The sequence below is a fragment of the Cyprinodon tularosa genome, unplaced genomic scaffold (genome assembly GCF_016077235.1).
Source record: "Cyprinodon tularosa strain WSP-4 unplaced genomic scaffold, ASM1607723v1 ctg170, whole genome shotgun sequence".
Classification (NCBI taxonomy): Eukaryota; Metazoa; Chordata; class Actinopteri; order Cyprinodontiformes; family Cyprinodontidae; genus Cyprinodon; species Cyprinodon tularosa.
In genome coordinates, this window is record NW_024038532.1 from 224097 (window position 1) to 251745 (window position 27649).

At 39.5% G+C, this 27649-nt stretch overlaps 1 protein-coding gene across 1 annotated transcript in view; it reads left to right on the forward strand.

Annotated features, from left to right (window-relative positions):
* vwc2 (von Willebrand factor C domain containing 2) overlaps positions 1 to 23165 on the forward strand; it is an 84286-nt gene extending 61121 nt beyond the window's left edge. The window contains exon 5 of the mRNA XM_038281399.1: positions 21614 to 23165. Within this exon, the coding sequence (XP_038137327.1) occupies positions 21614 to 21756 (143 nt within the window). The 3' untranslated portion in view covers positions 21757 to 23165. The remainder of the gene's footprint in view (positions 1 to 21613) is intronic.
* Positions 23166 to 27649: the final 4484 nt, after the last annotated feature.

Here is a 27649-nt window from a genome sequence, read left to right on the forward strand (position 1 = left end):
ATTTCAAGTGCATATTATCTAAATATCTGATTTTAAGAGTAAAATTGGTCATTCCGTTGGCAAACTATCTCATTTACCTGCTCAAATTAAGGGTAAATACACTTAATTTAAGACATTTTTTACACATTTTTAGACCGTTTTTGCAGTGTGTGATCTGAATACTGGAAATTGTAGCTCCTAACTCCTCCTCCTGCTCACAGGGTCAACGGTAAGAACACCATCGAGGCTAGGAGAGGAGCTCCAGACCGCTGTGCTGAATCTAGTGAGCCTTCGGCCTTATAGACATAAGAGAGACACACACATGAATGGCGCTGGTGAAGTTGGAACCATTGCCCCTGACGTCTTTTAAGATGCTCTGGGAAGACGAGTTGGGTGAACAAATCACAGAGGATTAGGGCTGGGTATTTTCGCCAATAGATTTCACTAAATCGATTTCAAAATACTCATGTATTGATTTTTTTCCTGTCACATTAAACACAAAGTGAAAACTTCTAAATCAGACAGTTTAAACATGAGATGTGAACAAAAGTGCAAACTTGTTTGTGAAAAGTGAAAAATTGAAGCCTCGCTCGAGCAAGCAGACGTGACACAGCAGACATGCATGAGCTGCATTATCTCCACTTAACAAACCATATTTGCGGCGTTTTCTGTAACAACTATAGGGTGTTTTCTGGTCAGCCCCCATTTGTTAATGTCTTCAGTCGACCTATTGGCTATATTTGCAACTGTCTAGCTTGAAGTAATCTTGAATGCATCTTTCCTGCTTATTTGAATGTGAACGTCACGCGGGTCACTATAAAATGAATCGATCTCGTTCCCTAGACATTGATTTTGCAAAAATGTAAAGGAATCTATTCAAAATTGATTAAATCGATTTTTTTTAACCCAGCCCTACATAGGATATGTGGAAAAAGGTGCTTTTGAAAGTACATGAATCATCTGTTTGAATGTTCCCAAACATTCATTCAGTGCAAAATGTTGCACCGTGTTCACCTGACAAAGGTTAGCTTCTCAAAAATGTTTATGGATGTGGACCCTGTCTGTGATTTCCATGGTCTAGCACCTGCAACTCATGCGCATATGCTCTGGTCATGCCCTATCTTGAGTTCTTAAAGGGGAGAGGTCTTTGATTCTTTATCTAAAACCAACAGGAAATGCATTGAACCGTGTGCTGGAGTGCTGGACTCCTTCAATGACTAACCGAACTGGACTACTCTAACGATCGGGATTAAAGCACTTATTTAATCTAAATGAGAGCATTTTATTTGTTTTTGTCTGTTACTACTGTTGTTCCTTTTTTTGTACCTTTTTATATATATTTGCAAATTTCACTGTGTGATTTAAATTTTCTTAGGTAAAAGTTAAGGTAGTTTGGTCTACCTGCAAGTTAATGTTTGCAGGTAAACCAAACAGTAACTTGCAGAGATTAAAGGATCGGCGTACCAGATTTGCTTTGTGATAGCAGTGGGTAATTCTGGCTAAACTTAAGATTTACCCACTGCTCTCTGTATGATTCTTTAGCTGTATAAACAAAAGCAACAAGAAGGGAAGTGGAAAACTCAGATACCATTTTTTTTTTCTCGTGCCTGCTGGTTAATAGAGTAGAATAGAAAAAAGCAGCAAATTAAAAGGCAATTTGCACAAACATGACAAAAAGTAAGAATAGGAATTGCACACTCATAAGGGCTGGAAAAAATAATCGGATTAATCGTGAATAATTTATTATTTGATTTATCAATTATTATGAAATAATGGTCAACTAATTTAATAATTGATCAATCGTTAAATGGAGCATATAGACTATAAAGCATGCCTTTTATTTGACAGAGCAACCCACCTTGAGCAGCAATTATCCCAAAATTGTTAACAAAATATGTAAACATTTTGCATGTATGATAAAAAAAAAAAAAACGTTTTCATCTGTCAATGTGCTCTATCCAGAACTCCTCAAGTGGAAAAGTTTTAGTTTCACCTGGTTTATTTTCTTCTTTAGGGAATCGGATTAATCGATTAATCAAAAAAATAATCATCAGGTTAATTGATTTGCAAAATAATTGTTAGTTGCAACCCTACTACTCATATTAAACAACTATTTAACTGAGTAGGATAATTTAAAAATGGGACAACTGTGTGTGTGTTCTTTACTTCTAGGATAAAGTTATAATTAAGGCTTAAAATAATGTAATTTCAAATCAACTGAACTTTTTGTCTTAATTTTGTTCAAATTAAGACAAAAATTACTAAATAAGTGCATAAAATGTTTGAGAGAAAATGAAAAGAAAGCAAAGTTTTGCTGCCTGTTCAACCTAATTTGGCTGTAATAACTGAGGGGTGCTCTAGTTCAAATTGCCTTAAAGAACTAGATAATTTTAAGGGAATGCTGGGTGCTTTTTTCTTATTTTGTTCCTTTTTATGTAGTCCTTTCATTAGACTGCTATTTTTGTGTTATTGAAAGGCCATTTTGTGTCCCTGGACATTGAAAGTTTGATTACAGTAGCGAAAGGTCACACTAATGAAGGTAATATTCGCATTATGTCTTAACCATTATACTCCTGCAGGGCTCAGTAAATGGGTCCAAGCTTTGGTCCGCTTGTTAAATGTTATTTTTCTCAATTTTCATTTGAATTATAGTGTGATTCTGACTTCAAAACACATAGTATAGACAAAAGAAAAGATTAAGTTAAAGAAGAAAGAAGAAGAAAAAATTGTGTCAGCATTATAGATTCTGAGCATTAAGTTCAGAGTCCATTGCACCCTAGACGTAAAGAATAATCCAACTTTTAATTTAAAGTTCAATTGTCAGTGGGGAAAAAGAATCACATATAAACAAAAAAAGGTCAAAACAGAGCCAGAGAAGTTAAGAGTCGGTATCAAGTCGTGCTTAACACGCAGAAGAAAAAAAACAACTTCAGAATCATCTTGAACTTGTGCCTTAAAGACTTGACATGGACTTGTTGCCTGAAAGTTGAGTCTCAGCAACAGTTTTTATCTAATCTTCTCATGATTTTGGCACTGATGACTGGCTTAATGGTTCATTCCATTCACCTGCCTAGCTCTGCCCAGTTTGTCATTCCTGTTCATCTCAACCACCTGCTCCTGCCTCTGTTTAAGCTGCTCGCTCCCAGTCATCAGTGCCAGATTATTCGAGCCTTCGATAAGAGTTCTCTAGTGTACCTGTTGTTCTTATTACCTGATCCTGACCATTTCTGCCCTCAGACCTTTGATCTTGCCTGTTTCTGTTTCGGATTTATTTGCCTGACCCGTCTTTGGATTCATGCTGGTTTCTGCCTGTGGACAACCTGGATCTGCCTCCTGATTTCGATTTGAATTTCTCTTTGGTACCTCTTCAACACCGGCTTTGGCTTTGCCCTCTGGAAACTCCTGCCTTCCTTTTGTCTGCTTAGGACTGCTTGTCTGCCAGTTTAGCAGCCTTTAGGCTCCGGCTCCTGGAACTCTTAGGGCGGCATTCGGCGTGTGCTGTTGTTAGCCATCCAGCTGGATTCTACTCCTTCTTCTTGGCAAAGTCTGAACTCTAGTTAGTGACTCACACACTTGTAATCGCGCTCCATCAGATTTACGTGGTCACTAAACTGAAATTTCCCTCTACAGATTCCAGCCTTTGACGCCCTCACTGCAGATCCGACGTACGTTAATAAACACTTTTGTGAATTACACTAATCTGTCTGCTTCGAATTCTGGGCACCTCAGTTCTGAGCCTTGACACATTTAATGAATGAGGAAGCCGGTATGTTGAGCCACAGACTGCAGCTGCATTCCATGCCAGTGAAGGATGTCAGTGACTCATAACTCTGTCAGTTTTGACCAGTGAGGTTCTTAATGTTTAATGTGAGGGTATGAAAATAAAATAAGGGTAGAGGTGGATTTATTATTTGAAGTGGAGGTCATGTGGACACCGACCCCATCACATCCTGACAGCAAATATCTGCTTTTTATACCCTCTACCAAGAAAACAAGAAATAAACAACATCTACAAAAAAATCTAACAGCCTCAATAAACCTTACCAATAGAAGCTTACACAGATAAATGATGAAAACAAAACCAATATAAACTCTATCAAAAGATGAAATTAAAGTGGACAAGAATAGAGAGGCTGGTAAAAAATAAAAGCACTCTTCAAAATAAAAACCTACAAATATATGAGTAAACCATTCTTCTCTCTACCAGCACCTGCTTTAGTCAAAAGACACCATCATTGATATTTATTACAATAAAAGCTTAAAAATGTCAACGTGTGGTTGGAGGTTGGTTGAGGACCCAAATGCAGAGCATGATGGAGGCAGAGTTGAGTTCCTGCAGGTTTATTGAAATAACTAAAATACAAATACAAAAAAACGAAAAATATCAGGGAAAACTCACGTGGGGAGCCAGATACAGAGAAGCAACTAACAAGGAGCCAGCAGTGAAGAACTGCACAGAGAGAGCATATATGGGAGACAGAAAAAGACTGGGGTAATCAGCTGATATGGAGCAGGTGTGGATTGAAGTGACTAGGAGGAGCTAGGGGGAAGGAGAGTAAGTAAAGACTGCTTAAATATAACACAAAAAGGAAAATAGACCTAAGATCAACATAACAGAATTACTTAGATAATGAAAAATGAAATTATAAGCTCAAAGTCCCAAAAGGGGAGAACCATAACAAAAAATATATATTAAGAAGCGCCTCATCAACAATGTTTAGTACAATGCAGGATCTGTTTTGCTTTGGCTGTTTCTCTTTCAAATTACATAGGAATTCTATTACAGTGCATAAAATCCTAAACTCTACAGAATATGATTTTTCTAAAAATTATCTTGTTGCATCTTACGTTTGAGTCTTTAATCCAAAACACGTGGATCAATTTCAACTAAACCAAGACAGAAATAACTCCAGATGCTAAGTCCCCAATCTTCCATGGTCATCCCAATGACCAATGGAAAATTCATGCTCACTTTAGGGAGATTACTGCAAAGTAAAGAAAAAAAGGCAAGAGACTGTCTTCTGTCGCTCCATGCTCATGCCATTCAATCTGCTTGGCTTCCTTAGATGGAAAACTTTTTACCCAACCTGTCTGCATGAGATGAACACAGTTGGGCTTGTGCATGAAGAATTACTCGAGTAAGATTACCACTAACACTGTACCCAATTAAAAGTACAAAAAGGAAATCACTAGAGTAAAAAAGGCATTTGGTAAAAAGGCAACCGAACTACATAATGTCTAGCCTCGTGAGACCTTCCTGATCTCGCGAGCTTTCAAGGTTTCTCGCAGATCAGTCTGGAGACTCTCCGTTAAAGAAAATTTGGCGCCGTTCACCAAACGAACGTCCAATCAGCGTTGGCTTTGAGGCGGGTTGAGGTGTGACGCAACAAGAAGCAGGACAGTTCAGTCTTAAGAACATGGCGGCTTCAGCCGATGAAATTAGCCTTAGCGTGGCTATCGAGCAAGTTTTATCGGAATTACAGAGTATTTCTTCACTGAAAGAAAAGCAAAACACTGCTCTGGAGGCTTTTCTCAGAGGAAAAGATGTTTTTGCTCTTCTCCCGACTGGTTTCGACAAGAGTTTGATCTATCAATTGGCTCCTCTTCATCGTCGCTCTGTTACGTCATATGCTTCGTTGATCTGATTGGTTTATTTGGCCCGTCTATCACCAACAAAAGCCAATCAGCTAACCAGTATTTTCGCGCCGTCCCAAAATGACTTCAACCGAAGGTTTCCAGATGGATATGCGGAGCAAATCCATCTGGCGGAGTCAGGTTACATAATGTCTGCTTTATTATATAAAACTGTGTAATATGGCTGACTTTAAATAAAATAACTAATACCAATGCAAAAAGAAAAAAAAATGAAAATAAACTCAAGTAAACCACTTTTTTTTTTTTTTTTTACATAAAACATAGGTTTGTAATGTTCATTTGATAGAACAGGGTAAACTACCTCAAGAGACAATATCTACATTTTACTATGTATTCCCTATAACATCATGTTATCGGAGGCTAAGTAGACAAAAATTAGCTTGTGTACAACAAACAAAAATTTTAATGAAACGAAACTGTCAGCGTATGAAGCATTTAGATGAAAATGTTCTTGTTCTTCATTTAGTAAAGTTACTCAGTGGGTATAGTAGCAAAAGATTTTCCTCCAAAAGAGTGCCGATACTACCCCGCCTCACACCCATTGACAGCTGGAGATAGTCAAGAAAGAATCCGATGTTAAGGACTCAAGAGAAATGTGGAGGAATTGTGCAGTGAGAAATAGTCATAGATCCCTCTCTCTTGCCAACACTGTGAAAAGATATAGAAGATCTGCTTAGTGGAAGAAATGTTTTGCTGTTGGTAAAACAGGGATTGAACAAGTAGTAACAGGGTGCCAGTAATTATGCCACCAGGGGGTTTGTTAAAAAACGTTTTATTAATATTCTCCCACTGAATAAATTATAGTGTTCAAAATTTCATGGCCTTGGTTAATACCACTGCAACAGAGGAGGAATTCATTCAAAGTTGATTCAAACACCTTTAGCTGCAGCATTACTGAGCGTGAAGGACTCTGTAAATAGAGGTTTCCTTCATGGGCAGGATTGTCATGGCTAAGTCGAAGTTCAGGCTGTCTTCCTGCCAAGGACATTAATATTGTAGTTTCCTTATTTGCGTGAGTTGCATAAGTTCAGCTACAAATATCACCATAAACACCGGAGCTCATAACATATGCATACAGACACTGGTATAGGATGGCTCCTGCAGAACACCTTACAGCCTGGCTCCTCAACACGAAGCAGAGCGTCCTCCAGGGAAATGATTTTGTTGCAAGTTCCTCTACTTCCTGTCTTTACCCAGCTCGGCCATCTTTATTCAACATTCATTTTGCAAATGTACACAAGAAGTCCATTAGGGTGAGTGCTTCCTGCTAATTTTACCTTTCAGTGCAGATCAGCAGGAGTTAACGGATTAGGTGCTGTGAATATCCAGTCATGTCGTAATTTTTCTGTCCATTGTCTACCTCTGCTTCAGAGCCGAAAAGCTGAAGCTATCTTTACCCGTTCTAACTTTAAACACACGCTGCAGCGACAGGTTTGGTCTGACTGCTCAGGCACATGAACTGTCCATTTGTCTCAGCATCATCAGGTGTTGCTGAAAGGCTTTTCCTGCACTTGTAACCTTCTTCCCCAGTAGAAGCACAGATAATTATGCCGATATGGGGCATATCATATTAATGAAGAGATGACAGAAACGTAGGCGTGAACTTTGTGGCAGGGTGATAGGGTGACATCAATAAATAGGCATATGGATGTCAGATCCATGCATTTAATTACCATAGAACGGGTGTCCTGCAGCTGACTGGGCTCTAGAATGAACTTTGTGTTTATCCCGAGGATTACAGGATTATTTTATCTCTCCTAACACATCCTTGACCTGAGCATCTTTTCTTGTTCCTCAGCCTAGCTAATGATGATGAATCAGTAGCGACAGCAGCCCCGGCCACGGGATGAGTTGTTATTCAGATAAGCTGTGCATGCGTTCATTTCAAGACTTATAAATGCGTTGGGACTGGCGTTTTGACGGCCTTCGGCAAACTGCTCGGGCTGATTGATGTGGTCAGGGTGCTCCTACTGTCGGCCAATGAAATGCACCGGCTGAAGCTGAAAGACTCCCCATTTATCAGCACCTTAATTATACAACACAGTGGCTCAGTACTCTTTATTCTAAGAGAAGTAGCAATTGTTATGCTAGGCTTGTACCGAGAAAGCAATTCACACTATGTTGATATTTTGCTGGTTGACTCAAGAGATAATAGGTGATTTATTAGCACTTTTCCTCCAAACTGCTGGGTGAGAACTGGATCCATTTACTTGACAAAACGCTGCAAATCTCACAAGCTGTATATCATTCAAAATTACATATATGATTTTAAAAATACATTTCCATGTAGGCCTGTGTTTAAAAAAAAGACTTTCAATTCAGGATCATACTAATACTAATTCTCAAAGATCATTCATACAACCAAAGAATGTTTAAAAAAAAGTAAATTTTCAACATTAACCACCATTCTTACAACCATTATTTTGTATATATTTGCTTTTAAAAGTATTGATATGTTGCAAAAACTGCACAGTTATGTAATTCAGGTAAGAAAAAGGGGACATCAGTAACTGAATATAAGTTTGGATCAGATCAGATATACATTTTAATTCTAAAATATTGATTATCAGAATAGAATGCATTCTTAAGGCCTCTTTGTGAATGTGCGCTTCAATGTGTTTTATTTTGCAGAAAAGGACGTGCATTTGTGTTTAGCATCATTTAATCTGATATTCCTGGAAAAAAACCAGGTCATTCCAACCGCCTAATGTAAAGCAGACAGGTCAGTCAAGAAGTTGTGGAGATATTAGAACAGGGTATAATAAGAAATTGGCATCATGAGTGTTGAACATCTTCAATTCGTCATCTGATTCTACACTCACCGGCCACTTTATTAGGTACCCCATGCTAGTAACGGGTTGGACCCCCTTTTGCCTTCAGAACTGCCTCAATTCTTCGTGGCATAGATTCAACAAGGTGCTGGAAGCATTCCTCAGGAAGTTTGGTCCATATTGACATGATGGCATCACACAGTTGCCGCAGATTTGTCGGCTGCACATCCATGATGCGAATCTCCCGTTCCACCACATCCCAAAGATGCTCTATTGGATTGAGATCTGGTGACTGTGGAGGCCATTTGAGTACAGTGAACTCATTGTCATGTTCAAGAAACCAGTCTGAGATGATTCCAGCTTTATGACATGGCGCATTATCCTGCTGAAAGTAGCCATCAGAAGTTGGGTACATTGTGGTCATAAAGGGATGGACATGGTCAGCAACAATACTCAGGTAGGCTTTGGCGTTGCAACGATGCTCAATTGGTACCAAGGGGCCCAAAGAGTGCCAAGAAAATATTCCCCACACCATGACACCACCAGCCTGAACCGTTGATACAAGGCAGGATGGATCCATGATTTCATGTTGTAGACGCCAAATTCTGACCCTACCATCCGAATGTCGCAGCAGAAATCGAGACTCATCAGACCAGGCAACGTTTTTCCAATCTTCTATTGTCCAATTTCGATTAGCTTGTGCAAATTGTAGCCTCAGTTTCCTGTTCTTAGCTGAAAGGAGTGGCACCCGGTGTGGTCTTCTGCTGCTGTAGACCATCTGCCTCAAAGTTTGACGTACTGTGCGTTCAGAGATGCTCTTCTGCCCACCTTGGTTGTAACGGTATTTGAGTCACTGTTGCCCTTCTATCAGCTCGAACCAGTCTGGCCATTCTCCTCTGACCTCTGGCATCAACAAGGCATTTCCGCCCACAGAACTGCCGCTCACTGGATGTTTTTTCTTTTTCGGACCATTCTCTGTAAACCCTAGAGATGGTTGCGTGTGAAAATCCCAGTAGATCAGCAGTTTCTGAAAAACTCAGACCAGCCCTTCTGGCACCAAAAATCACGCCACGTTCAAAGTCACTCAAATCACCTTTCTTCCCCATACTGATGCTCGGTTTGAACTGCAGGAGATTGTCTTGACCATGTCTACATGCCTAAATGCACTGAGTTGCCGCCATGTGATTGGCTGCTTAGAAATTAAGTGTTAACGTGCAGTTGGACAGGTGTACCTAATAAAGTGGCCGGTGAGTGTAGAACAAAGATGATACAACTTCCAGTTAACCTGATTATGCCCTCCCCACTGTGAAACAGGGTGGTGGTAGAATCATTCTGAGAGGAACTACTTCATTAATTTCCAAGGTGCACCAAGAGGGAAAAAAAGTCTTCTAATTCCATTAATCATCTTTTTCTATTTAAGAACAATTTTCTTTGTCATGGCCCTATGGAAGGCCACACTCTGACAATCCATCAACAAAGTCGATCTTTCAGTACATCAGGTGTTGCTCTGCATCTTTGATGGGGAGATGGATTGAGATAAATGGAGGGCAATGATGGGAGAAAAACTGTGTGGTGGTGATGTTGGGGGGAAAAAAGTATTCAACTATGCACTCCTGTTAAATAAACAGAGATCGATGGATTTCACTCAGTCGGCATTTTATTACATCTTTGCAAAAAGAGAACAAGACATCGTACAGCCCTTATTGGTTGGTAATCAGCCCTGTTCTGATCTGGTCAATGTTTGTCAACCTTACTTACAATAATGGAAAGTAGTCAGAGTCAAAACAAATTACAGATACTTTGGTTAAACAGTAACATGTTATGAATAAACCTTGGATTGTTATGGGAATAAGTATTTCTTGTATCCAAACACTCCTCATTCAGACATGAGGAGGTCGAAAACAAAACAAAAAATGAAACACTTATAAGGCGGCGTAGCAGAAACACCACAGCAGGCTTTGCTACAGTCATAGTTCCGTTGTTTTGCATTTTTCTCATCCACTTTTCTGAGCTCTGTTCTCACCAGCAGCTTCCAAACATCAAAACTTCAATTAGCAGGAACCAATTTCCTGCAGTGTTGGAAAAAAAAAAAAAAAAAAACAGTCCCTTGGGCTGCACTTCAGAACTTTATTAAAGCACTGTGCAACACTTCTTAATTTGACTTTTTCTTTTACACTTTTCAACCTTTAGGTCTTTGGAGGATAGAAGCCGCCCTTTGCAGGATATGTGCTTTACTGCTGTGGAACAACGCGTAATTGAAAACCTGTAAGATGCCATCCCAAATCTGAAGCCGTCGTTCAATAAATGTTTAAGCTAAACGTTTGAATTCCAGAATGAGGAGGGGATAAATGGTCCTTAAGAATTCAGCGTAATCTCTGTAAATCCCAGATGGATCCCTTCCTCCTGCTGGGAGCTCACGCTCTCCCTGTAAATATGCTCCGCTGCATAAATCTTGAACGGTCATTCAGCAGTATGAAGGACATGATAATGAAGGCCAATGAAAAAATCTATTTTAGGCAGATTCGAGGCGACTGATTAATTAAGAGACTGAGAAAATGTGATACATTTTGTCTTTAAGGGGACCCAGTGGAAAGATTCCTGCATGTTAGACGTGCTCAGCATTGAGGAACAGAAACATAGCTGCTGTGTGAAATGTGCACCGTCTCTATCGAGTTTGCTACAACACCTCTGGTCTGCTGTATCCAATGCTTCTGTTCCTCCTTTCATATTCCTTTTACCAGGAAGCAATCGATGACAGCTCACATGTGAGAACCTATTTTCCACTGGAACAAATAAATAAAATGGGGCAGCATGTCCAGTCTGCTACATTTAGCCTCATTTTTGACTGATATAGATAAGCTTGCTGGCTTTTTATGAAAAGAGATCACAGAACTCGGCAGCAGATCTGAACGTTACGCTAAGAAAACAACTGAAGTTCTTCCCTGTTTTTAGACTCGTGTCTCTGATGTTGTGTTGGATAATTTAGAAAAAAAGAACAAAAGCCAATTCAGGCAACAGTGTTTTTGGAAAACCTAAAATAGTCTCATTTGCCAAACCTTACTTATTAATGATGTAGTTGGTAAAACTCTCATTCCGAAAAGTCAGGGGCTTGCTCAGTGATGGGTTCCAGCACCCACCCCACACTGAGGTTATTTCTTAAATAAAGGAAGCCAAAATGGAAAAATAAAGAGTGATAAAACTAAAAATAGTTTTGGTTGTTTTCTGCTTGGCTTCAACAGCCTCTCGCAACATTGCAAAGTAATGTTGGCTCACCCTGCTTTACCACATTGCATCAGTTTACTGATGTTTGCAGACATTTGTTTCTTCACAGCTCGCAGAAGCCGCATCCAGCTTTTCAACAGCTTCAGAAGAGCTCATGGTTTGCTTCTCAGACCTCAGTCAGTTGTGGCATGATGGCCGTCCTTACTGAGCTTTATTTTGCTGGATGTTTCTTCTTTTTGGAGGTGATTTTTCTTTTCTCTCGTCGCTACACGAATGCTAGGTGTGGGAGATTGCTGCAAAGACTGTCCACCGTCGATTCATTCCGACACGACTGGAGGAGTGAATGACTTAATGCAATCTGCTGCCCATGCTTAGATAGAAAGCTTAAAACGTTTTTAAAAATGACGGGACTTGATCTAAATAGTTTGACAAGTCTAGTCCATTAAAATAATGTAGCTGACTTGGAATCCCTCTCATTGATTTAAGGCATTAAAATGAACTAAACTGAAGCTCCTCAGCCAAATCCAGTCTATGCAATCTTGGAGTGATTTTCGATGAGGGGATGTCCCTTGCGCTACAATCAAAACAACTGATCAGGAACTGTTACTTCCATCTGCGCAATATCTCCAAGGTAAGGAAAATCATCTCACACGATGATTTGGAGAGAATCATCCATGCTTTCGTTTCCTCAAGACTGGATTACTGTAACAGTCTGCTTACCTGTCTGAGCAAGAAGGAGCTGGGTCGCCTACAACTTGTCCAGAACTCTGCTGCAAGACTCCTGACCCGCACAAATAGGACAGGCCATGTTAATCCTTTCCTGAAGTCCCTACATTGGCTTACTGTTGCCTCCAGGATAAATTTTAAAATCCTGGTCCTTACCTTCAGGGCCCTTCATGGACAGGCGCCTGGCTACATGACAGGTCTGATCCAGCCGTATGCTTCGGTCCGTAGCCTAAGGTCTTCAGGTCAAAACCTGCTTATGGTTCCTCGGACCCGTTTTAAAACCCGAGGAGACCGGTCCTTTAAAGCGGTGGCACCCCGTCTCTGGAATGAAGTCCCCATGTCCCTGCGTTCTCTGGACTCGGTGGATATCTTTAAAAAGCAGCTAAAAACACACCTGTTTTCACAAGCCTTCCAAAGCACATAGCTTATTGTTTTATTCACTTACTTATTTTAGCTTTTATTGCATTTAATCTGTTTTTACTTGTGTTGTTTATATGTTATCATGTGAAGCACTTTGTGACTTTGTCTGTGAAAAGTGCTATACAAATAAAGTTTACTTACTTACTTAAAAACTAGATCAAATCATTTAAACCAACCCAAACTGTAACTAGAGTTCAGAAATCAAACAGAAAGTGCTTAGTTTTCTTTTGTGTCTTTATAATTATGCTATAAAATGAGGTCTAATCTGCTGCCTCTAATTTGACTTGTTGTCATTGTTCCGCATCACGCCAGCAGATGGCAGGTACGGCAGTCAGGTTATTGGTGTTGCTGCAGCAGTCTGCCCTTATCTGGGTTTTTTATTTCTATTATTTATTTCTGCGTTAATTTTAGTGTGTCTTCAGGTATTTGAGACTTATTACATAAAAAACTTAAACTGTAACCAAAACTAATAAAAAACTAAACTGCAACTAAGCATTTTTCTTTTAATTAAAACTAAATTTAACAAATACAAAAAGTGAATTAAGTAAATACAGAATTAAAAATCAGAAGTCGATAATGAATAAAAATAAAAGGCAATGAAAATTGCTAAATATTTTAAATCTTGGTAAGATTGGTTCAAATTGATTTACTCCTTGTATGTTTCAGGAGATGCCTCGATTCAATCAGTGTCGACCCTGACATGTTCCCAAACATCTCTTGATGAAGGCAGAACTCTGCCTAAAGTACAAATGCACAACAAATATGATCATTTTCATGTAAAACACTAGTCTCCAAAAGACGCCCATATGTCACAAGTAATAGTGAACGCTCAGTAGTGTAGTGGTCCCTGCAGAAGTGAGTATATTTGCATGCTCCTTCTCTGCACTCATGGCTTTCTCAGGTTGGTTCCTCTGAGTTGGAGAGAATCTACAGCGTGTGGAAGCCAAGCCATGAGTGCAGAAAAGGAGTATGCAATTATGCACGTAACATATTAGAGAATTGTGGTATTGAATTTGCATGGGTAAAACTTGTAAAATATGTGTCGAAAGTGGTTTATATATATGTCACGATTTGTATGGAGGTTGGTTGAGGACCCAAATGCAAAGACCAGGAGAGGCAGAGGTAGTGATATGATATGAGCGGAGGCTTCGAGGCGTGTGTCGAATACTAGAGGGGGCGTTTCCCGAAGCGGGTGTCGAGGCGTTATTCATTTAGAGGAGGGGACAAAATTGATGACGTCCGAGGCCTCGCTACCATGAGACCAGTTGACCGCTTCTGGAAGCGGTTCAGGAAGCACAAGAATTTTGACAGGCATTTAAACAGCCTCAGTATTCAGTCAAGATGATGGAGTTTGGAGGAGAGCTGCTGTCAGCTGGATAAAGTTTGGATAGATTCTAAGTATAGATTGGTTGGGAAAAAAAACAATCTAGTTCCTTAAAATTATTTTGGTGAGAATAAACAATGTAATGATCAAAATCTGAGCAGGCTCTCTCTCTAGAGGTTGATGGTTCAAGACCTGCCCTTAATTTTTGAAAGATGTAATCATCTTTAATTATTTTGGCTTACGAGACTTATTTGCATTGGTTTGCCCTTGTAAAAATATAGTTTGGGTAAAAATGCTGCCAAATTAGGTCGGTTTAGCCAAAAGATTGGTTGAACGCAACTTTGATTAAAACCAAAAAATGCAGAAAAACTATTATGTTTGAATAAAAATGACTTACATCTTTCATTTTGCTCATCATTGCCCGAATTTCACTAACACTTTCACTGTCTGCTTGAGTTTATTTCACTAAAATGGCAGAAAAACTGTGATATGTAAATGATTGTTCTAAGAAATTTTACACTTAAAAAAAACTTACAAAAGATTTTATTATACACACCAACCATTAACAATTTCAAAGGAACTTAAAAGGGGAAAAAAAGTAAAACAATTGCAAAAAAAATCACTGATTTTATTACTAAATGTAGTTCTGTGCTGCACCATTAGATGGTGACATATTTACATGGAGCCTCATGAACTGTTAGCCTCGTGAGACCATCCTGATCTCGCGAGCTTTCAAGATTTCACTCGCTAATCAGTCTGGAGACTCTCCGTTGAAGAAAATTTGGAGCCGTTCACCAAACGAACGCCAATCAGCGTTGGCTTTGAGGCGGGTTGAGGTGTGACGCAACGAGAAGCGCGACATTTCAATCTAAAGAACATGGCAGCTTCAGCCGATGAAACGCGTTAGCGTGGCTATCGAGCAAATTTTATCGGAATTACAGAGTATTTCTTCACTGAAAGAAGAGCAAAACACTGCTCTGGATGCTTTTCTCAGAGGAAAAGATGTTTTTGCTCTTCTCCCGACTGGTTTCGGCAAGAGTTTGATCTATCAATTGGCTCCTCTTCATCGTCGCTCTCTTAGTACGTCATATGCTTCGTTGATCTGATTGGTTTATTTGGCCCGTCTATCACCAACATAGGCCAATCAGCTAACCAGTATTTTCGCCCCTTCCCAAAATTACTTCAACGGAAGGTTTCCAGATGGATATGTGGAGCAAATCCATCTGGCGGAGTCAGGTTAATGAACTGTGGGGATCGTTGAAGCAATTTGGCAAAATGGTTCAATGCCTCATGAGGCTTCATCTCAACATCACTAGGCAGAGGTGAATCTTGTAGATTTAATGAAAAAACAAAGGCAGACAACCAAAAATCCAAAATACTAAGAACCAAAAAACCCAGAAAGCATCAGGGAAAACTCACATGGGAAGCCGAGACGAGGTAACAACAAAACAAGGAACCAGCACTGAGTGACTGAAGAGTTAAAGCGTATACAAAGGATGGACTAATGAGCTTAATAAGGAGCAGGTGTGAGTGGAACTAACTAGAAGGAAGCCAAGGGGAAAGAAAAGAAGCACAAGGGGGCAGCAGAGAGTAACTAAAGACTGCTTAAATATATATTGGAAAATAAACAGAAGATCAACGAAACAGAATAACTGAAAACTAAAAACTTAGAGTCTCAAAAAGGGAGAACCACGACTGTAATAAAGTGCTCTTAATTATAGCAAGTGAAACCTTTTGGCAGAATTCTGACTTCATAATCACTATTTAGGTCTCGAATTTAGACCAACAGTAAGCCATGTTCTAACATGTCCAATTGTAGATGTAGTAACATAAGTTTATCAGCATAGAATAATAAAATGTCATATTTAACAAGCACCTGGGAAGATGGGCAATGATTTTAATTGTTTACTGCTTATAAATGCTTTTCCGACTCAATGCCTCACATTCAACTTCAAACTTTAAATATTTTTTATCAGCACTGATGATCAGCAACCACCGCCTCTTCAAGGTCATTGCTGATGTCTTTCTACTTTGGCTTTTTGTTTCATCCCAGCTGTATGCTTCAGAGCAGCAAATTGCCTCCTATAGAAGACTGATGATTATTATTCAAGCAGCAGAACCTGACTGCTGATATCATTGTTTCAGATTGTTGGTTTTTATTATGACTTGAAATGCAAAACTGTAAAACTGAAAGAGGGTGTACCTCCCTTTTAATATAAGTATTTTACTGAATATAAATCTATTCCAAGAAGATTTAAAATGAACTTGAGATTAATAGCCCTTCCAACAAAATGCATAACTACGTCTTGAAGACTTTCTGTGGATGCATGATGGACTCGTTTAAGCTTAATGCTGAAATGAAACAGGCTATCTTAAAATCGTAGGCAAGTCATATTTAAATGTCAAATCATTCTGGCTTAAACATGTATATAAATGTACTCTTTAAATAAAAAAAGGTATGAGGGAGGAGACTCATCCACGACTTCCGGCACAAAACTTTCCTCCTCTTGCATGTTCCCGCGGTCCATAGCGTTCCTTCACAGTGTTTCCAAATGGCCGATTATACTTCTTCATCTGCACACATTCAAATGTCGCTTGGGTCTAGTCGCGGATCAGTTTTGCTGGTATGCTTCTGCACCGTCGGCCTGGAATTTCTGGGGATGCACAGCAGTTTCCCTCCAAAGCGCAAGGGGGAGCCTATTCAGGAACTCGCGAGAACTTCGACGGATGGTCACGAGACGTTCGGCTGCGAAAGCGGGAGTGTTTATCTTCCAAAACAGCAATAGCGCATCTGCAAGATATCATGGTCACTGAGATGGATCTAGAGTAGCTAGAAATCGAAGAGGATATTTTTATTTATATAATTTATCTGAGGCATCGTACAAGTGGTTGTACTTCCGAACCTCCTCGATTTACCTTTCGCCGTAGTTGTCCATTCTTCCTCGGTTTTTAACAATGGCGCGCCCTGGCACCGAATCGAGAAGAACGACCACACAGACAGCTGAAAAGGCATACCAAGGACCAATAACAGCTGCTTTTTGTCTCCGTACCTCCACTTGAGGTCTGCGCAGATTTGTGACCATCCGGAATGTAGTCAGGTTTTTTTTGAGGTGCGCGATGACGGTTGCAGAACCTCTGCATGGGGGGGCAGGGTCACACGCAGAGACAGATTTGACGGGTGCATGTATAGAGTATGCGTCAGAAGCATAAATTGACCAATTTAGTGCTACTTGGTCCTAATGTAATTTCCCATTGGGAACCTACTACCACTAAGTTACTAACTGCTTAGCTAGATGCTTCTCAGAAACGGGCCACAATCTAACTTGCTTCCGAACCTTCCGCCACAACAATCCTGCCCCCTTGATAACCGACCAATCACATTCACTTTATTCACTTGTGTACAGTCATGCACTACTCTGGAGAATTCGGAACTGCAGCTGTTGGAACAGCGGCTTCCCTATGACTTTAATAAAGGCTAAGAACTTTTGGAAACTTTAGAATTGTGTGCATTTAAAAGGGATATATATGATTTTTTTTTATTGTATAACAATGATTTGAGCTTCTAAACTTGCACATATATCTAGTTTTGCCGCAACTTGTAGAAAGCAGAGCATTGTTTTGTGGAACAGAGTCAACATATCCAAGGGACAGTGGTGGTACAGGGGTCCATTTAGTCCCTGCAGGCTCAAATCTTCCTTGACTGAAATATGCCCCCTCCACACATCCAAATCCCCCAGTGTTATTATTTTAAATGAGGGTGATATAAGTTTGTGTTTTTCAGAGCATGAAATGGCCGACGCTTCAGAAACCAGGCTGTATGTTGTCAAACTAAAATATTTTTTCCAGTAAAATGTCGTATTGAATAGCCTCCACGTCCATCAGAGCATGTCTTAGATTTCCTCTTCTTCTCAAAAAGTTTTTTTCTTTTCCGTCCTGTTTTTGCAGTAGTCCGTATGGAGGACCAACTCTGGCGTTGTTAAAATTGAATGCATGAATAACAAATACTTAATAGATAAATAAAGCTTACAGTTAAAGGTACAAAACATACAGTAAATAAATAAATGTCGGTAGTAGTTATATTTTACAATGACAAAAACGTATATCTCTTTTGATTAGCTTGTTAATGTATTCACCTTTTTAATGAATACATTATAATCTGTTGTAATTTTTTTAACTGTATTCATTAATAACTTATTTTTTTATGGAGAAAAGTCCCTCTAAAGTGGATGTTTTTATTTTGAAAGTAGCCCAAAAACCAGAGTAATCATATTTTTTCCCCATGAAATTAACTATTCTCTATTGACAGTCAACAACACACAGTTAAATATGTTGAGTTACTTCAATGTGTACTGCTAGCTGTTCTACTCTAATGTCAAAACCCTTCAACCTTTATTAGCAATAACATGGTAGAAGTTAGCTTTAGCTATGTGCTCCTTTTCAAAAGCAAACATTCAGCAGTTGCTTCCTACAGGCCTGACCTCAGCCGGCAGGCGATAATTCGGGGCTCTGAAGCCGTTCCAAAGACCGCCTCCTCCTCTGCTTTTACATTTTCAGCTGCAGAAAAGCAAGAGGTGTAAAAAGGACCAGCATACATAAAAAAACACTGAAGGAATAAGTAGGGTACAATAAACAAAGGAAGAATGGAGCAGACACAAATATTTAACCATGGATAAAAATAAGTCATTATTACATAAAAATTTAAATTAGAATGGATAATAAAGAATAAATAATGCAATTATTTAAAATATGAATTAAGAGATAAGTTAATCAAAATGGTGCAGTAGGTAGTGCAGTTGGTTTCGGGTTCGATTCCCGAGCCGGGGTCTTTCTGCATGTTCTATGTGTATTCTCTCCCAATATACTGGCTTCCTCCCATAGTCCGAAAAAATGACTGTTAGATTATTTGGCATGTCTAAATGTCCTTAGGTGCAAGTGTGTGTGCATGGTTGTACGTCTCTATGTGTCTCAGTGTTGCTCCGAAACAGACTGGCGACCTGTCCAGTCTGTTGCATAGACTGCTGGAGATAGGCAACAGCCCCACCGCAACCCTGATGGAATACTGAGTGAAGATGGATAGATGCAAGTTAATTCAAATTTAATTTAATTGATTTATATAACGCCAACTCACCACAAATATCTCGAGGCGCTTTAAAGAGACGATTCAAACAGATCATACAGTCAGACAGGGTCAAAGTTTTCTATCTAAGGAAAACAGGCTAATAGCAATGACTCATTGGCTGGACAGCAATCCCTCACACCAAGCATGCAATGACAGTGGAGAGAAAAAACTCCCATTAACAGAAAGTTACCTCCAGCAGAACCAGGCTCAGGGTGGGCGGCCATCTGCTGAGGCAACTGGGGTTCAAGGAGACAGAAGCAGAAGCATTATAGGAGATGTAAAGTTATGTCTCATTGTATAATTTAGTCCTACATTTATTCATTTACTGTATTTATTTTTAATTGCCAGAGTCAGTCCTCTATAGTGTCAGAAGAGTTGTCTATTTATATTAATTAGTTTATTATTTATTTGATTTTAAAGCAAGCAAAAAAAGGCAGTTAGTATGGCTACATCTTATTAAGAGCTCTTATTAACACCAATACTAAATATTGCTATGCAGTTATCTGTCCTCCTGTTTACGAGTGTGGGAGTGGAAGAAAGAGATTTCTTTTGTTTCCTACTATTTTAAATGAACAGCAACATTCATAGACTCAGACCCTTTGGTTCAGACATTTGCTTCGTTCCGCAGACTCTCACTGCATGCATGCCAATGAGTGTTAAATGGAGTTATTAATTATTTATTTGAAGTGTAGTTTTTCCTGGATGGATTAAACAACAAACTTCAATGATTAAAAATGTACAAAAAAATCAGGAATGGATGCATAAGCTATACGTTTATAGCTAATTTCCTTAGGCGTAGGCGTGTGTGTGGGTATATATATATATATATACATGTAAATTGTTTTTGATGTGCCACTAAAGGGGCTAAAATGTCCTAACCTGGACCTTAGTAATCTTGGTTTTTATGCATGACTGGGGGAGTCAGTTTTCTAACCTCCAAGAGTGTTGGTCTAGTGGTTAGAGCAGTGCGCTTGTGCTCTGAGAAGGTTTCAAGTACCCGGATTGATTCCCACAGCCTGCTGCACTCAAGGTCCCTGAGCAAGACGCATAACCCCACACTGCTCCCCGTGCACCACACAATGGCAGCCCACTGCTCCCCAATGTGGATGGGTTAAATGCAGGGGTAAATTTCTCCAGTGTGAGATCAATAAAGTTTAATTATTATTATTATTAATGACTGATAGTTTTCCATGTTGCTGATTTTTTTTTTTAATTCATCAAAATGAACTAGGATTAAAAGCAATTAAAAAGAGATGAAGATTTGCTGAAGTGTGGAAAGTCTTTTGGAGCCATTTCTAAATAACTGCAGATGCTAAATCCATACTTACATCAGACCTAAGTGACACTGAGGAACTACCAAAGCTCAAACCTAGCATGAATGTGAAAGCGTTAGAAAACCAACAAGATTTTTTAATTTCCCAAATGACTTGTTGTGAAACATTTCATGGTCAAACAATATAAAACCTGAAATATGTTTAGGGAAGTAATTATGAGAATCTCTATAAAGCAGTAATTTTTTAAGTGGTTATGCATGTTGGTGGCAGTATCAGGCTGTGGGGCTATTGCATACGGCACTGTTCATTCTGTTTAGAGACAATATTAAGGTTAAATGCTTGTTGTTTATTCTTTATGTGAAGCAAAGTTTCCTTCAATAAACTCTTTAAATAAATAATCAAAAGCCTTAAATGAAAAGCAGATTGATGCCCATAATGGCAATTCCTGACTGTGGTGCTGCTGAACAGAAAGCAGTGAAAATAAAGAAAAATATTCTAATCTTCAGGTCAGATGTTCATATATTTTAATGAGTTTTGGGAGGTTTACAGGCTTGAAAGAATAAGTAATAGAGACAGATCCTTTCAACCAAAAGTATGAGATATTTATGTCATACTACACCTGCATCAAGGCTAGTGAAATTCAGTCAGCTTGGAGATTTTTAAACTGATTGGTGTCCTTCAGGCGGCAGATAGAAAGTGGCTTTAAATTGTGTGATCTGTCCTTATGCTACCTCTTCATACATTGAATGGTGTCCTTGGTTGGTCGTAAAGCTGAAAGCACAGACAGAGAAATTTTAAGGGGCTTGCAGCACCTGGCATTAAAAAGATATTCTGATTCTATATTCAGAGCTTAAGTAAAAAAAAAAAACATTAGCTGAAAAGTCATTATGTTTATGCTCATTTATTTTAACCCCGCTCACTTCCTTCTGCACATTACACCACAGGAGCTCAGGATGTTCATGCATTTTCAGTGCTCTGATTGAGAGTCTGACCTCGATAAAATGACACGGTGCCAGCAACACAAAGAAAGGGAGGAAAAATATGCAGGGTCCAGTGGAAATTTCATTTTCATGCACACCACAAAGCCAAAACTAGTTTCTCTGTTTCTTTGTGCCCCCCACAGGACCCAACTGCTACGCGGACACAGAGGTGATACCAGCCGGCCGAGAAGTGAAGATTGACGACTGCACAATCTGCTACTGTACGTACGAGGAGGGCACATGGCAAATTGAACGACAGGCCACCTGCAGTAAAAATGAGTGCTAACAAAGCTAAAGACTAGCACAGCTGAGGAGGGACGCCCTTTCCATTCCAAATGCACACAACCGGGCTGTCACCCAGTCCGCTGGTCATCAGGGGGATACAGTGGCACGACAACAAGTCTGCGTTCATACGGTGGTCACTCCTCTACAACTGAAAAACTTTTATGGACATTTCTAATCTTCACACAGATTATCTATTTATCTATGTATTCAATTATTTCTGAATATATAAAAATATATAAGGTCATGCTAATCTAGTGAGAAAAATATTTTTTATAGTTTCTGTATTTTAATAAGCAATGTACTGGACCAGAGGTCAAAATCATCAAAAGAATGTACAGAACACACACAGCTGTCTCTGGAGGTGAAAACCTCAATTCCTAAACATCTGGTATAGCCCTGACCTGTCCCAACTCCAGTGCAGAAAAAAAGGGCCAAAAACCAATCCTGACATCATTTCTGACACAGTCTATACACCAACCAGATTCCTGGACTGCAGCATTCCTGAGACATCTGTCCCAACACCTTGCATAACATCAGTCCCGATAAGAGTAGCAACACCAGTTCAGAAACCTTACCCAACTAACCCCATTCCAGGCCTGACTTAAGTCCTCAAAGCAGTTGGGCAAAAGTCCTGACACCAGTCCACTTGACCAAACTTCAGTCCTGGCAATCCCCTTACCTATTCATGCACAAATCCCTGATCTATCCATACCCCAGTCCCAACACTAGTCCTGACCAATCCATACACCAGTCTTGACCAATCCATACATAAGACCCTACACTAGTCCTGACCAATCCTTACACCAGTCTGGACCAATCCATACCCCAGTCCCAACACCAGTCCTGACCAATTCATACACGAGTCCTGACCAATCCATATCCCAGTCCCAACACCAGTCCTGACCAATCCATACCCCAGTCCCAACACCAGTCCTGACCAATCCATACCCCAGTCCCAACACCAGTCCTGACCAATTCATATACCAGTCCCAACACCAGTCCTGACTAATCCATACCCCAGTCCCAACACTAGTCCTGACCAATCCTAACACAAGTCTTGACCAATCCATACCCCAGTCCCAACACCAGTCCTGACCAATCCATACCCTAGTCCCAACACAAGTCCTGACTAATCCATATCCCAGTCCCAACACCAGTCCTGACCAATTCATATACCAGTCCTGACCAATCCATACCCCAGTCCCAACACTAGTCCTGACCAATCCATACCCCAGTCCCAACACTAGTCCTGACCAATCCATACCCCAATCCCAACACTAGTCCTGACCAATCAATACCCCAGTCCCAACACCAGTCCTGACCAATTCATACACCAGTCCTGACCAATCCATACCCCAGTCCCAACACAAGTCCTGAATAATCCATATCCCAGACCCAATAACAGTCCTGAGCAATCCATACAACAGTCTTGACCAGTACATGCACCAGTCCCAACACCAGTCCTGACTAATCCATACCCCAGTCCCAACACCAGTCCTGACTAATCCATACCCCAGTCCTCACCAATCCATACCCCAGTCCCAGCCACAGTCATGAGCAATCCATACAACAGTCTTGAACAATACATGCACCAGTTCCAACACCAGTCCTGTCCAAGCCATACACCAATCCATACACCAGTCCTGACTAATCCATACGACAGTTCCAACACTAATCCTGATGCCAGTCCTTACACTGCGTGCCCACATTCCCAATGACAGTCTTCACACACATTCCGACACTCCAAACACCAGTCAGCTCTACTCTAATTGCCAGTCCCATCACCAGTCCATACCACCAAAGTGCAGATCAGACCATCTTTTAAAAAAAAAACCAAAGATGGACAAATTTTTGCTGTATAAGATTATCAACTTAAATGCAGAGAACTGCAAAAGTATTCACACCCCCTGAACATTTCCATATATAGTCATCTCAGTGTTTTTTTATTGGGATTCAATGCGATAGACCAACACAAAATAAACCATGATAGGGCAAGAAAGAAAAGTCACTTGAGCAGTAAACAGAGACCATCCATGTGGATTTCATTTCAATCTCAGGATATCCCCAGGAGTCCCCTAAACACACCCCATAGCTTTGTTAGAGAATACTGGGGAGAAAACAGCACCATGAGGATGAAGGAACTCAGCAGGTCAGAGATGAAGCTGGGAGAGAAATAGAGATAACCGTAGGAAATCAGTTTGATCCACGGAAAAAAAAAATGGAGTGAAGATAGACACGGTTCTTGAGTGATACAAAAAATGTGAATGACCAATAGGCCGTAGATTCTTAGAAATTAGATTTTAACATTGGTTTCTCATTACATATCCAAAACAAACAATGTGTCTATGTAAAGAATAGGAAACATTTGAACCAATCAGAGGCAATTAGCCAAGAAAGAGACTGCAAAATACTCACCTGTCATCATTTTGACCCAGCAAATGTGTTCAATTCTATTAAGATTTTTGTTTAAAAAATGTGTTTAATTTTCTATCCACTTTACATATTATGTACCACATCATTTTACTCATTGGTCTATCATAAGAATATCCCAGTGAAACACTATGAAGGTTGTGGTTGTAACATGAAACATGTAAAAAAAAAAAAAAATCAAAGGGTGTGAATACTTGGGTGAGAAATTGTTGCAGTAGATAGAAACAGGATGGTTAGTGAAAACGACTCGACTGTTTCTGCATCTCTTTCATCATTTCTGGATGTTCAAATGTGCTCTGATTTGAAAGTGCTTTTTTTGTAATTCTCTTCGTATTGGTGTTCCTGTTTGAAATAAATGCCGATCTGTGCTCTGTAAATGCTCAAATAGCAACTTTTTATAGTCCATGTCGGTGGTGTTTTGTATTGACAGTCTTACAAAGGAATAAAAATGTTTCTGGTTTTATTCGAGTGAAATGAACTGATTGGACCTTTTTTTTTTTTTTTGGCCAGATTTCCCACAGTTCCCCTTTAATGTGATATAACTGAACAAATCCCCCCCTCTGGTGTATACATTTTCAGAAGTTTTGAAGTTCTGGGATTGGTTAGGTTTGTGTGAAAGCTGCAGGTAAATATTTAATGAGCTGTCGAGAGGATGTGAAGCTACCTGCTGCAGCTATATTTCCAGCTGCTCTAAGCATCACAGTATAAACAGGAAGCGCTAGCCAGGAGAATACTGATTGTCCTGAGCCGCCTTTGGATTTCTGAGTTCACTAATAAAGGCCAGACAGAAGGCTGCAACGCTGCTGATTCCAATTTAGTTCAAGAATTTCAACACAGAAAGGAGTTGCTTTACTTTCTTCTCGCCTTCCTATTCAATATCGGGTTGTGGAGTAATGAATGCAGCTTGTCGTGGCCCATCGACCAGCAGATCAAAATGAAAATGAATAATTTAAGTTGGGGTTATGAGCAGCCGTGGGCCGGCTGTGGTAAACGGATGCAGGTGTTGTGTTTCTGTTTCTCTCCTCTTATCCTTTGCATTAGTAGGGCAGCCTCTGTGTGTTGCCCCGTCTGCAATGTGCGGGCCATGCTGTAAAACTCTTTGATCGAGAGGTTGCCAGACAACCGGATGACCGTGCATCTCCAGCAGCGAGACGTGCCCGTCAGACAGACAGCAGGATTGAGGTAAATACGCCTAAGTGCATGTGCACGCTACATGACAGGCTTCTTTCAGAACAGCTGGGGAGCACAGATCTATTAAGATCTTAACTCCTCTGTCTCTTCTTACTGTAAGAGCTTCCATCAAAACAAATCCATTCATCCATGCTGTGCAGGATTTGGGCTTATTTTCTCTCTAATCCTTCTTTTGAATAGAATCGCTGCAATATTTCTATATTCGTTCATTTTTCCGAGATAATGTTTAATTTCCCATGCAGCTCACCTGCTGTGGGGTAATGATCATGAGCAGGGGGGCGGCTGTCTGCCACCACTGTCCCTGCCCTGGTCATTAAGAAGCTTCAGATCAGTCCATTTAACATACAGTAGAAACCAGACATGAATATAAACTTAATAAAAGGGCATTTCTTTGCCACACTTCTTTCTTCCAGTTGTATCACCCACTTCATTTTTATCTGCTATATAAATTTCATGTGATTGTTCAAATATTTTGGTATCATTCCTCAATAATTTGTCCCATTCCTTCAAACAGAACTGGCTTCACATCTGCCAGTAAATCTCCCAAGAGGCTAAGATCAGGGCTGGTCTCTCCAAAACTTTAAATGTATTCCTTAACTGACCTTATAACTAATTTGAAAGTGTAAACTGAATAGCCATTGTTGATGCTTTGAGATGTTCCTTCTTTCCCTTCATTTTCTTTCCTTATTGTGCTATCCTTCCTGCTGCAAAATACCCCCTTCAAACTTTACACATGGGATGGTGTTTTATGACTTGCAAGTTTCCCCTTTTAGGAAAGGAAGTATCCCTTTATAGTCATACAGTGAGGAATGTGCCGTCTCCTTTTACTCCATCCTTTGAAGGGATCCACAACGAGTTGAACATGTTGACCTAAATATTTTAGAATATTCCTATTACTTTACAATTATCATATGTGATAATAAAACCTTTTACTATATATAAAAAAATATCCTTTGTTAGATTTTTTCCCCTATGGAGGTCGCCATTTTTCTCCTGCGCAATGCATGCTGGGTTGATGATGTGTCTTACTAAACAGAAACCTGCAAGAGGGCTTTATAATACCAGTTGTTTTTAACATATTATGTTTGACTGGTGCAAGTTGAGACAATGTCACACTGCATCACTGCCGCAAAGTTTTCCTGAGCTGTTATACATAAGATATTTGTTGAAACAAGCAAATGGGATCAGCTTGTGATGTTTGCTACATTAGCTACAGCCAACACCATTAGCAGAAGCTAACTGAAAGCAACGTTAAATCAGCAGATAATGAAGTGAAGGCTCTTCCAAATTAGTTCACAATACTCGTTTCCATTAAACATCAATTTGTGTAAAATTGTAGTTGTGAAAATTTATTTAGAATAGTATAGAATAGAAAATCCATTTCTCACAATGGGGAAATTCTGGTGTTACAGCAGCAAAAAAGATTATAGCAAAAGTGGTCACACAAATGTGGACTTTAGAAAAGTTTATAAAATTAACATAATAGTGAAGAGTTCATAAGAAAATAAAATAAAATACTGTAATGTAAATAGTTTTTACAGTATAAATACTGTGCACCTGCAAAAATTAGCATTTATGTAAAAACTTATTGAGGTTGTTGGGAACAGTGATGGTTATAAAGTCTTCCAGCTGCTGGGAGGAAGGATCTGTGATAATGCTCCCTGGTGCATTTAGGGTCTAGCAGTCTGTGACTGAAGAAACTTTCCAGTTATGTAACATTTGTTAAATGGAAACACTGCAATTTCGAAAAAAAAGAACACAATTTTACAATATAAATTTTTGCAATTTAAAAAGAAAATCAAAATTTTAAACTATACATTTTTTTATGCTTTGATGTGGTGTTTTTCGGTCGTATCGAAATTCTTATATTTTTCAAAACTGCAATCACTTTACAGGAGTGGGCGATCTGCAGCTGAACCTTACTGCCTTAAAAAGACAAGACCAGAAGTAGTTGGAGGATGATGATGACCACTAGAGCCTTGGCTAAAATATGGATGTTACTTATATGTTTCCAGCACCGTTGCCATCTTGTTTTCAGAGTTATTTGTGTGTACTTTTAATTATTGGAAATAACTTAATTGGGTAAAAGTTCAAAAAAATATCCACTGGACTTGATTTCCAAGATTTGAAGACGTTTCGCCACCTCTCCAGAAAGCTTTCTCAATTCAAATGTCAATTCAACATCAAATGTTGTCAAATTCAACTTCAAATTCAAATGTTAATTGGGAACTTTGCATTTTCAAATCTTGCAGAATATCAACATAGTATTGTGC